A 13426-nucleotide genomic window follows, 5' to 3' on the forward strand; every position below is an offset into this window, starting at 1 on the left:
CAGTCTGGCTAATGGGAACAGGTACTACTAGCCTGCGTGAACACCACGCCCCTTACTACTGAGTAAGTAGTTCTCTCACAAGCACACACTGTTCAGTACTGCGTGAGTACTTGAATAGTAGTTAACTAGTCTCCTGAGTTCTCTCTCTCTCTCTCTCTGTGCAAGTCATTTCTCTGTCTAGAAAACTCTGGCTGGTTTTGTCTCTCTGGACTTTCAGGTCTGACTTTTCAACTCAGAGTCCACCAGGTTTACCCTATTCTGTTCTGTGGTCAGGAAACTCTCCAAAGTCAACAAGATGGGGGTAGTCACAGGACACATTTGCTTCTTTTCCCATCTCTCAATGGTTACTGCCTTGTCAGATGGTCAATGTCTTGCCATCCCCTAGACCCAGTTTCCTCCATCAACATTTGACATTAGTATGTATGGTGGTATGTTTCTTATAATTAATAAACATTATTACACTATTACTAATACACAGATTTTGGGGTTTCCTTTGGGTTTAGTGGTGGTGGTTTTTTTTTTTTTTTTTTTTTAATGCTACTGGGAATTGAACTCAGGACCTCACACATGCTAGACAAGTGCTCTACCACTGGGATACCTCCTCAATCCTTTCTAATTTTTTAAAAATATCTTTAAAATATCTTAGTATTTTGTAGTACTGGGGCTTAAACCCATGGGTACTCTACCACTGAGCTACATTCCCAGCCCTTTATATTTTTTGAGATAGGGTGTCACTAAATGGCCCAGGTTGGCCTCAAACTTGCAATCCACCTGCCTCAGCCTCCCGAATTGCTGGGATTGTAGGAGTGTGCCACCATGCCTGACTTGGATTTTCTTGGTTTTAACCTAATATCTTTTTTCTGTTTCAGAATCCTATTGAATTTCTGCCTGTCATTTAGTCACCTTCTATCTAATCTAAAGTAATTCTATTTTTCCCTAACCACCCCCCACGCCCTATTTTGAATTAGCATCCACATATCAGAGAAAATATTTGATCTTAGGTTTTTGGAAATTGGCTTATTTTGCTCAGCATGATATTCTCCAGCTCCATCCATTTGCCAGCAAATGCCATAATTTCATTCTTTATTAAAGCAAAGTAATATTCCATCATATATATATCACATTTTTAAAAAATCCATTCATCTGTTGAAGGACACCACATTGATGTGGCTGCATCACTGTAGTATACTGATTTTAAGTCCTTTGAGTATAAACCGAGGAGGGGGATAGCTGGGTCAAATGGTGGTTTATTCCAAGTTTTCTGAGGAATCTCCATACCGCTTTCAATAATGATTGCCCCAATTTGCATTCCCACCAGCAATGTACAAGTGTACCTTTCCCCCCCACATCCTTGACAACATTTATTGTTGCCTGTATTCTTGACAATTGCCATTCTGACTGGGGTAAGATGAAATCTTAGTTTTGATTTGCATTTTTCTAATTGCTAAAGACGTTGAACATTTTTTTATATATTTGTTGATTGATTGTATTTCTTCTTCTGTGAAGTGTCTGTTCAGTTTCTTAACCCATTTACTAATTGGGTTATTTGTTTTTTTAGTGTTAACACCACATAAGCTCTTGAAATTCTTTTTCATGGAAGATTTGTCTTTTCTCTTCCTTTATTTATTCATTTATTCAATCAATCACTTATTTATATCAGTATGGTATGGACTCAGGGCTGTTCATTCTATACTTTCGGTTATAATCCAACACTTTTATTTTTCCAGTTCTGACTATTCGGGGCTCTGTTAAGTACTGTGATGCTTTCACAATATTTTTCTAATTGCCTTAATTCTTGGGACATTTACAAGTTTTAAAACTACAATAAAATCTTCCAAATGACTATTCTATCTAGTGACCAACTTACCCCTTAGGATTAAGGTAGGCACTTAGGGAGAAAAACTACTTTCAGGTGTACTTTAAATGAGATTCCAGCTGTCAGAAAGAATTCATCTGACAGGAGGTTAAGTGGAAGATTAAGGAGAAAAGTGCCCATTATATAGTAAATATTTTAAGAAACTAATGAAGTAGAAAGATAAACTGAAAAAATCCAAACCTTTTAAAGCAAATTTATAAATAGCTTCACATGCTTTAGCCAAAATTTCTTCTTCAGGAGAATTAAGCATTAACACCACGGTTGCTGCTTTTTTGCTTTCAATTGTTAATGGATCAAACTGAAATGCAAAAGGAAAAATATCAGGTTCACATATGAGCTTTAAAAATCACATAAACAGGGCATGGTTAGGCATCCCTGTAATCCCAAGAACTGGGGAGGCTGAGGCAGGAGGATTGTAAATTCAAAGCCAGCCTCAGCAATTTAGCAAGGCCCTACACAACTTAGTAAGACCGTGTCTCAAAATAAAAAAATAAAAAGGGCTGGGAATGTTGCTCAGTGATTAAGCACCCTTGGTACCAAAAGTAAAATAAATAAATTAATAAATAAATAAATAAATAAATAAATAAATAACTTTTTATTGTTATGATACGTCCATCTTTTTCTTTGGTAATATCCTTTATCCTGCAATTGTAAGCTACTTTGTCTCATGTTAACACAGTGACACTAAATTCCTTATAATTAATCTTTGCATGTATCTTTTTCTATGCTTTAAATTTTAATCTATGTGCTTTTTTTTTTTACCATTTGACAATTTCTCAATTTTTATTGGAATATTGGGTCATTTACATCTAGTGTAATTATTGATATGGTTGGAGTTTAACTGATCATCTTATTTGTTTTAACTTTGCCCCATTTGTTTCCTGTTCCTCTGTTCCTGTCTTTTTTTGACTTACTGAATTTTTTTAGTATCCTATTTTATCTCCTCTAATGGCTTATTGATTGACTGTTTTCCTGGTCATGGTCATATTATCCTTTTTTGCATACCTAATCATTTTCTGTTGGATACTTACATTGTGAAAACTACGTAGTTGAGTGTATAGATTTTTATTTTTATTTTTTGTAGCAGGGAGAGAGGAATCCTCTTTTAAAGGATATTGAATTTTGTTCTGGTGGGCAGTTATCTTACTTATGGATCAGTTTGATTGATTTAAGGTCTGTTTTTAAGCTTTATTATAGAAGGCCTATGGAGTCTTTACTACAGAACCAGCTCAGTCATGCTACTATTAAGGCATGATCCTCTTGGAGACTCAATGGAATGATACCCCAAGTAATCAATGTGGCTCTCCACTCTTTCTGGTCAAAATTACAATGTTTCCCAGACCTGTCTGAGCTTTAAAAATTATTCAGTTGACAACAACTTCCTGATAGTTGTTCATGCATGTTCCTTGATATGTGTAGTTCCATCCTGTCAAGCTTAAAAATTCAGACTCAAGAGGACCTTAACCAGATTTCAGGAGCTATTTCTCTATGTTCTCCCCTCCATTTTTGTACCCTGTCCTGCAAACTGCAGCTACCTTAGTCTTTCTGAGCTATTAATTTCTCAAAACTCTCTTATTTTAAAACAAAAACAAACTTTCCTTAGATATGAATCATTCTCCCTATGCCAGTTTACCTTTCCTTCCTTCTCACAGACAAAATCTTACCAACTTTTTACTTTTCTCCATTTTCTCACTCTCACAACTGGCTGCCCAATCCAGTCTGACTTTCCCCCTCATCAAATCACCTAAATAGCTCTCTCTGAGGCCACTATTAGTGATCACCATGTCACCTAACACTTTTTGATAGTTTAATTTTATTTCTGAAGGATTAAAAGAATATTTAAGACTACAGAAGATTATGGTTTATTTCATTGTTAGACCTTCAGTTTTCTGCACAAAAGTTGTTTGTTTTTTCTTCATTATGGTATGGGTGTTGAGAATCCTTGAACTTTCTTTTTTAATTTATCACAGTTATATTCTTCTGAACTACTCTGTAACAGCACTTAACACACTGCATTGCTTCTTTGATTTCCACGTCTATTTAGTATGTTGTACCATCATCCACTCAGTTGCTAAGGTCTGAAAATCTTGAAACACAACTCCTCTCCTTCCCACATTACAGAAATACTCTGTCAGTAAATCCTCTCAGCTTCCCTTCAATGTACATATACTCACTCTCACCTCCTTCACAGATACCTCTTTTTTTGTGCTGGGGATTGAATTCAGGGCCTTGTGCACTCTACCAACTGAGCTATATCCCCAGGCCCTCACGGTTACCTCTTAAGATACTGCCATGATATCCTAATGGTGCTGTGGAAATGGTCTCCAAATTAGCCTTCTCGTTTTCACACTTCTTCCACATTGTAGCTAGAATGATCTTCTTTTTTATTTTAAATATAAATTAGATGTCACTGCCCTTCTCCTGGCAACCTTCCAGGGAATTCTTTCTGCACATTAGGAAAAAATGTCCAACTTCCTTAACATAGGCTAAAAGGCCCTGTGTGATCCCTCCCACCATCTTGGTGACCCAGCTCCTACTCCTTGTTTACTGATCTCCAGCCACACCAACCTCCTTGGCATTCCTTAAACACACGAAGTAAAGCTGTGGTTATTGGTTTTTGGTTACAATTTCCCCCTCAGATACTTTGTCATTTAAGTCTTTTTCAAATGTGACCCCACTAGGAAGTCTGCTTTGACCTAGATCCTATTTATAGTAGCCCCATTACTCTCTATCCCAAATCTCACTTTATTTTTCTTCATTGATCTTATTACTTTCTGAGTTATATTATTATTTGTTAAGTGACTGCTTCTCTCACTATAATACAGTTGCCTTGGGGCTGAACTTTGCTTATTTCCATCTTTATGCTCAGGATATAGAACACTTGCGATGGTATGCACTCAATATTTGACCAATTAGTGAATGACTTTCTTTAGGCAAAGGACCATGCTATTATTTCTCTATCTCCATTATCAAAGAACAGTACTGGAATATGGAAGTACTTAACACATGGTTGTAAAAGAATGTATTAAAGGACCCCTGGAAACTGTTTATGCATGTGATCTTAAAGTGCTTTAACTGGGTATTGTCCTCTTTTGTCAGGAAACCTAAATCTGAGTTTGTGGAGACATTCATGGGCTCCAAAGGCATTGCATCTGTACAGAAAAGATTTGCAGTGCATTTTTGTGGGGGATGGGTCTCCAGTTTCCATCCTACCTTCATAAAGTTCCCTGACTATCCACCAATCTCCTGAGAATCACAGCCTTAGATGCTTTCCTACTTAAGGCAGCTTCCCTAATGTTCCATCTGGTCACCACCTCACCAACGTACCTTCAGAACAGATTTCCCCTTCATTTAAGAACTTTCACTTTCTAAGTCTGTTTGCTTGTTGTGTGGTACTGGAGACTGAACCCAGGGGCACTTTTTCAAAAGTTTTCATTTTGAGACAGTTTTCATTTTGCCAGGGATGGCCTGAACCTTGTGATCCTCCTGCCTCAGTCTCCCAAGTAGTTGGTAAGGATAGTGTTGAATTCTCAGACTCAGGCAACCCTCCTGACTTGGCCCCCTGAGTAGCTGGCACTACAGGCATGTCTGTTGCCTGCCTTGACCTAGAGCCTATTTAAAAATACTTTAATATTTTAAAATAAGCATGTGATTAAATCTTCGATGATTAAGCATGGCTATGCTGTGATCTGCATAGAGTTATTACAATTCTCAAAGAAGTAGAGTACATGAAAATACATTTAAACAAAAACTATAGTAAATATCATTTAATCTCTGAATGAATTAGAAAACGCTCCAGTATTTTGCCATACCTTCCGGACATCATTAGGAAGGCAATTTGGGGTATGAGAAGCTTAAAGGGAAGATAGAGAATATGAAAATTACAATCAAAGAACTGTCAAAGCAGAAGAAATACCGATGTTTGGCAGAGAATGAAGATTCTTGGCATGGCATTTGTTTCTCCTACAGTGCCTACAGCATTATAGTAATTTTTTATTTAAAAAGGCGCTGAGAATAAAATGATAGCTATAACAGAATGCCACATGACTAAATAAATAATACTGTGCTGTAATTACATGTCCCATCTGCTTTCCCATGAGGAAGCTACAGTCACCAACAAGCTTGCTGTGAAATTATAATTTCGCGCTCTGTACAAAATAAATGATGAACCAAAATTATTTACAAAAAGATCGAAGAAAGGGGAAGCATTTTTGGCTAAGCTTTGCATTTTAAGCCCAGTCAGTTGGAGAGGCCAGAGACTCATAGGGACATTTTTATATCTCTGTTAAGGAAATAAGACTGTCAAGAATAGTGGTGTCCATGAAACTTCACCGATGGAAATGTTCCAAGTTTGTGTTGTTCAATATGCCATTTACAGGTCACACGTGACTCCTGAGCAATTTAAATGTAACTAATGTAACTGAGAAACTGAATTTTAAATCTGTTTTTAGTTGTTAATTTTAATTATAATAGACTTAAATTAAAATAACCATATATAGCTAGTGATTACTGTATTATACAGCCAGGTCTAAAAGAATATAAAGCTGTTAAGTTGAGCTCAGTGAAAAGAGACCATGAGAGTCGAGTGACTTTTATGGTGGCAATATGTGCAAATAAAAGGCTCTTTTGATTTTTAATGGAATGTGTTTACCACATCAGTGGTCTCAGATCATGAGGATCCAATTGAACAGGAAAGAGACAGATAGCAGGAAGTAAGTTGCACTCATCTACTATGAACTTTTAGTAGATAAATCTAGACATCAGTAAAAATCTGCTACAATATCTAATGGTTAAAATGAATATAGCTTAATTTGCCTTTAGTTTACTTTACAACCTAAATAAAAGGGGCAAACTTTTAGAGCAAAGAAAGCAAACTGAGAATGAACCACACATGTGTGTCATGATTTATGTGTATATTACTTATGTGTATGTCATTTATGAATTGAGTCTTTTTAACTAATTCATGGTATTTTTGTTTATCTGCGATGAGGGAGAAAGATCAGAAAATAAGTCCCTCTGGGTCTTTGTTAAAAAAAAAAAAAGTGGCAGTGCTATCAGCCCATGACAAACGATTAAAGGTTAAGTTCTGAGACTGATGATGAAGGTCTGGGAAAAGCAATTCCCCAGGAGACATTTCACTCTTGCGAGGAAATGGATTTGGAGCCCAAGGGAGGGAGCATCTTCGACTATTTTCTGTTGCTCTGATTCGATAATCATCATGCTTAGAAAGTGCTGACCCATTAATAAAAATGCTCAGGTAACTTGATCCTTAATCATTAAGATTCTAGGGCCAGGTGTTGGTCTCTTGAGAGCTTAGATACTGTGGGTTTATCCACTGATGCTCAGCCACCTCTGAGACATTGAGAGAACACAATTTCCACACTTGCAAACTCAAAGGCCTGACCATGAATCACGGTGGCCAAACACCAGGCTGCTGGGAACTTGTGGAGTCAACTGGCTTCCCACATCTGATATCCCTGCCTATTTGGACAGTTGATACAAACTTGTTCAGTTCTGTAGCATGATGAAAAGCACCCTCAACTACATCGCTACTATCAACAACATTTGCTAAATTCCTTCCTAGTGTTAGGCACTGTGGTTAGATCCATTTCACCACCATAAAAGGGTATCCCTCTGAAGCAGGTATCATTCCAGCCTCACTGTGGTACTCAGAGGGCACAAAACTCGCCCAAGCTGGACATCAGTGGGTTGTGGGATGAGGATTCAGACTTAGGGTAACTCAGAACTCTGAGTCACTGAATATCTTGCCTTATACTAAAGAATGCTTTGTACAGTCCTTACTACTAGGAATTATTTCATGCAATCATTCCACAGAAACTTTGTCCTTTATTAAAGCATCCCAAACAACCTTTCAGCCAGACATGGAAATGACTTGGGAAGGCAGAACAGCACGTGTTGGGTCATTCAAGCTGTATCTTCTCCACACCCAGGCAACTTCTTAGCTGGTGTCTCTTTCATGAGAAGGAAATATAGATCCGTGAACCACATATGTGAACATTAGTGAATGTTACGACCAATGAGAATATTATGAAAGCAAAGGGAGTGTTTTGTTCTAATTGTATTGCCAAATACTCTTGATGTCTCTATTACCCATGTTAATCAGTAGACAAAATGCTAATTAAAAGTTAAAATCATTGGAAACAATGCTCAGGAAATATATGGTGAACAGATTACCATAAGTTGACTGAGAAAAGTTTATTTCCTTAAGAATTTGTGTATTCCTCTTTTAAATCTGGTTTTCATTTACAATTTGTAGAACCGACTTTTTCCTACACTGTGAAGAGGCATACTCTGAAACAAGTTCTGAGTTAGGATACCTGTTGTGAAGTATTTGAATTTATAAGGCAGAAAAGGGATTAGATATTTTCATGCTGCTTTCTCGGCTTTATTAACATAAAGTCAGAGTAGAAGAATAGAAGAAGGATGGAAGGCCCTTGGAAAAGGTAATAAATAGTCAAGGACCACTGGTCATTGTTATAGGTATCTTTGGCTACCCCCAAGGATGCTGGGAATCCAGGAAGTAATAGTTATTATTTTGCTGATGCTAGGATTGCATTTTTTAAGACCTCTACTGTGTCCCCAAAGACTGGAGTATAGAGAACTACACAGTAAGACATTATAAAATTACAGAAAGGGTATTAGACAAATATATCTATTGTTTATTCTAAATCAGAATGTGTTTCTTGCCAAGAACTACGTTCATGAGTTGACTTTCTGCTAAGATGCCAATAATGCTATTTGGCAGAAAAGAGCGGGGTAATGCAAACCTAGGATACACTGAGTAAATAAGGTCTACCAGGTTTTTAGGAGTATGTCCAAAGGAAGGACGCCAGAATGCAACGACATCACAAGACCCCAGTGATCACGTCTGTGAAGACTTCCTGGACTGAAGCAGACAGCTGTGTCTATAGTTTTTGTTACTAACTGTTGACGTATCATACTCATGCAGTTGATAGGGTGTGTGTGTGTGTGTGTGTGTGTGTAAGTCATAGTCCAGGGGATTCCCATAATAGATCTTATTTACTGAATACTAACTCTCTCCCAGGTACTGAGAATTTTATGTAATTTATTTTGGTTTGATTCATACAACAATTCAAATGAGTTTGAGAGTACAATTCCCATGTAAGAGATAAAGAAACACTGAAATAACTTGGCCAAATTTGGCAACTTGGCCAAAATAACACAGCTCATTCAAGGCCACCCTGGGACAAAGCTTTCCATCTTAATCACGATGCTCCATTCTGGAGGGGAAGTTTCTGAAGGAAGAAGCTCAGAAGGTCCTGCAAAGTTTAAAGTTCTGTGAGTCTGGGCACTATCCTCATTTCTTTTCTATTCAGATCCCATCTGAAGAAAATCACATCAAACGTCTGTTTTGAAATGTTTCTAAACCGAAAATTGTCAAAGGTCATTTTCTGTTTTTAACACAATCTTTCAGCAATTGATTAAAGAGGGCAAATAAAATTGTGCTATTAAGAGAAAGAAGGGCCTACCATAGTGAGAAATGATTCCAGACTACTCTTTTGTTAGAACTAGAAAATACAGGACTTCTCACGTCCAAGGATATCCATAGCCAATACTTTACATGTCTTAGAGCTATAGCATGACTTCTAGTTGTTTTTAAAAATTCACTTGGATAATTCACATTAATGAAATATTGGCAAATGTAACCCTGAGGTATTTAAAAGAATGAACTAAAAGTATTTATTCATTAACGAGGCTATAAACATGCCATCCACATACTGGAAAAGCTAATAATTACTTCTTAATTGTGCTAATTATGTAATGACAATGTTGTAAATGTTTGTTTATCTAATGTTAGATTTCTCTGACTAATCTTATCATTAGTCAGACTTTGGATTTCTGCCACCATGTATTCATGTATGTACTGGTATATGCCAAACTAAACAATTTATTTTTAAAACTGGTGGTTACAGCTACTAGTATTCAAATCAGAAACTTACCACATCCTTAGGAGGAGGTTCTACTTCCTTTTTTATCTTTTTACCCATCCTGGAAAAAGATGTGAAAAAAAAAAAATGCTTTTTAAAGTGCCACTTCTGCTTTATAAATCTTTCAGTTACCCATGTTCTTGGAGGGGGTTTACTTTCTGTTTTACATTTTTACCTAATAAAAGAATTGCAATACCTGTAGGAAATTATTGCACATATAAGAACATGTCACCAATATCCCTGTTCCAAAATCCATAATTTTAAAGGAACTTACAGCTAAGATTGTTGAGCCTTAGTCATAGTGTCCAGGTTAGAAAGGAAGAGAATATATTAGTGACATAACTTCTGCTCACATAACAGAAAATGCTTTCCCATGCTTACAGTTCACTTGCATTGGGCTTGAGAGACTAAATTCAAGTTACTTTTGAGATCTGCAAAACTGTCATAAAATAGGAATTTTTGTCTATTTTTTGGCACTCATCTCTGCTAAGCACCTACAACAGTGTCTAGTACATATTAGGCATATAATATATATGATTTTTATAGCTATAAAAATCATTAGCTGCACTTTTCCGGGAAATAATGATTTCAGGAATGGTATTGAAGATCTACTGAATCTGAATCAACATTTGTGTTATTTTCCTAGATAACAAAAAGTATAATATAATCTGTGGCTTAATAAAAAAAATTGAGAATCTGAAGAAAAGCATTCTGAGGAAGTTAGGGTTATTCCTTACAAAAACTTTTCCCCTTGTTCTTGTATGCCCAAGGCTGTATGGAAAAAAAGGCAAAAGAATAATGTATGTATATAGTTAACACATCACAGAGGAGTAACTCAACTGGGCATAGAGCTTCCCAAGATGTTGGTGCCTATTAGAATGACCCAATCTCCCTTGTTTTCTTCAATGAGAGTTTTTGGGTTATGCTGGCAATCTCAGATGGTATACATTAGCTCCATAGAAATTTCTATAGTCTCAAAAAGAAACCTTGGGGAATAGGAAATCTTTGGGAGAATGTACAATGTACCGGTTAGTTCAAAGTGCCTATAAAAAGCCAATAGCAACTTCTAGCATTGGAGACACTGAGGAGAATTTATTAAGCACATCAAAAGCCACAAGTTCATTGAAACTCATAGAGACATCTGAAAGCCTTTCACTTCCTGGTCACTGACTTTAGGTCACATAAAGTATAAGACATTTGAGGGACTGGAAGGTTTATTTTGTAATGTACTACCTTATACTATATCCAGTATTTAAAACACCAAAATGAACTCACATCCTCCATTAAATTACTCAGTATTAGTATGTATACTTGGAAATTCTTGCAAAATGAGAAAACTGGTTTTAGATGTAATGAAATTTTAATATTAATAAAAAATTAATTTTTTTAGTTTTCTTTTCATAAATTAGAGCCAATATATATATTTTTTTCAAATCTCAAATATCTTTCTTTGGTGCTTGAAAAGTACATTGACCCTAGACCTTGTGCCTATAATATTTCAAGCAGACACACCAACTATTCTTATTCTGGACAAATGAGAAGTTCTCAATCTCTAGGAACAAAAAATGAATTCATAGCTCTTTGTAATTCCAAAATATAGCAGCCTCTGACTTCTAAAAGAATATTATTCCTTATGAATAACATTCAAGAAGCAATTAAATTATATCTGCATAAAGTTGCTTTGAATCATATGATTTCCACTGAGAAACTAATTTTTCTTATTTCAGGATAGTATTTGTAGCAATTGCATAACGAAGAGCACAGTCTAAAATAACCTAAATATACAGAACTGCCAGTTTTAGGCAAGAATGTGACATTAGCAACCTCTGTACTTTATCACCACCTTGGGTATGGTAGTTAGTGGGGAAACAAACAGCTGGTATAAGACTGTGTAAGGGACATCGCTATTTCTTATAAAGGTAATACATTTCATTGTAGAAAATTTGGAAAACAAAGAATGGCACAATGAATAAAATAAAAACCATCCTAAAGATACACTCAAGGAGATTAGTGTTATTTCAACGTAATTTCTTTTTCTTGTGCTTTCTATAGTGATTTTGCCATTCTAACCGGGCGTCTATTTTCTACTTTTATTGTCCATTCCTGAGACCATCTTCCTATTAAATTCTTAAATTTCAGGCAAGTTCATGAAATTTCAGTCTCCATTTATCGCTAAAATCATCTCCAATGGATTAGCCTAGCATGCCACTGAAATAATACTTCAAAGTCCATTATTTATCTAGCCAGTCTTCTTTCCCATTCTCTGGAGTTATGTACAAGGCTGCAATAAACATCTCTTAAAATTTCCACCCACACCTCCAACCACTCCTTGAAGATAAATCTCCAGCAGCAAAATAACTGCGCGAAAGGTACCAAGTTCTGGGTGTGGGATACGAAAACGAGTCTGCTTTAAATCTGCCTCTTCTAGAGCCACCTTGTTTTTCACGAGTCTGTTGATCGTCTGTATTTCTCCTGCTATCATCCTAAAGATTTTCTAAGGCCAAGATTCGTGGTGCCCAGACTGAAGGAGGAGGAGCGCCAAAGCAAGTGGCCCCACCTCTCTGGTCGTTCGCAGTCAAGTAAAGGGATCTCAGGCCCTCAGATCCCCTCTCGGGACCTCAGTTTGGTCACCTCTTAAATGTGAGGTGGCCTTGAAGCTCAGGAAAACCATCCTTTTCCCTTCTAGCACAGCGGATGCTGGGAAGGGACAACCCCTGAGGCGTTCTCTCAGTTGTCCCAGCAGTCCCCACCCGCCTGGCGCTTTCCCCTTCCTCAAGTTTTGCGCAGGGCTCTGTCCTGGGTCTCTCCAACCCACGGAGGCCCGTATACCTGCTAAGAAGTTCCGCCGAGCAGCTGCTGCTCAGAACAAGTAAACCGCACTTCCAGAGAGGCGCACCTCCGGGTCCACGGTTGTCCCTGGGTTGCTAGGCGACGCCGCGCTGCGCCTGCGCGCCTCTGCCGGGGAGCAAACTGGGCTCCCGAGTTGCCCCGTGTCCAGCCCTGGGCGGTATTCAGTCAGGGAGGAGCCAAGTGCATCTCAGTTCTCCTGTCCAGTGCTTTGGGACAGACTAAAAAACTGGAAATTCACTAATTAGAGCAAATAAAACATAAAAAAAAATTAAAAAGACCTTTCCAAAATGTAAAAAAAAAAAAAAAAAAAAAAAAAAAAATTCTTTTTTTTCTAGTTGTTGAGTCAGCTAAAAATTGTAAAGCCGGAGCGCGCAGTTCAGCCTCATAAGCAGACACTGTTGCATTCTCTCATCTTCAAGCCTCAGCCAGATCTATGCAAATGACACCCAAATCGCCACCTGCGGGGACTTCAGTAGGCTGAATTTCCAACTTTCTGTGCACTAAGCTGTCCAGTCCTCCCGCACCGAATGAACCGCACCTCTTAAAAACCTCCCCCTATCCCACATTTCTCCCCCTTTCTGCCATTCTTCCAAATTGCCCAGATAAAGAAACTTTTTTCTTTCTTTCTCCCCTGACCCCAACTGTTAACCAGCAGTTAAGTCACCAATTGACCACCCACGTGTTCTTCCCTGCCTGTTCCCTCTCATGTTCTTGCTGACTCCCCAATCCA

The 13426-nt window shown here is 37.5% G+C and overlaps 1 protein-coding gene across 3 annotated transcripts in view; it reads right to left on the bottom strand.

Moving 5' to 3' along the window:
- Armc3 (armadillo repeat containing 3) overlaps positions 1–12767 on the bottom strand; it is a 97236-nt gene extending 84469 nt beyond the window's left edge. For 2 of the 3 annotated variants that reach the window (XM_047521264.1, XM_047521263.1), the window contains exons 1-3: positions 12676–12767; positions 9859–9907; positions 2057–2174 (exon numbers count right to left, since the gene is read on the bottom strand). In XM_047521264.1, the coding sequence (XP_047377220.1) occupies positions 2057–2174; positions 9859–9906 (166 nt within the window). In that variant the 5' untranslated portion in view covers position 9907; positions 12676–12767. The remainder of the gene's footprint in view (positions 1–2056; positions 2175–9858; positions 9908–12675) is intronic. The other variant, XM_047521265.1, reaches the window with a different exon arrangement.
- Positions 12768–13426: the final 659 nt, after the last annotated feature.

The sequence above is a fragment of the Sciurus carolinensis genome, chromosome 12 (genome assembly GCF_902686445.1).
Source record: "Sciurus carolinensis chromosome 12, mSciCar1.2, whole genome shotgun sequence".
In the NCBI taxonomy this organism is placed as follows: Eukaryota; Metazoa; Chordata; class Mammalia; order Rodentia; family Sciuridae; genus Sciurus; species Sciurus carolinensis.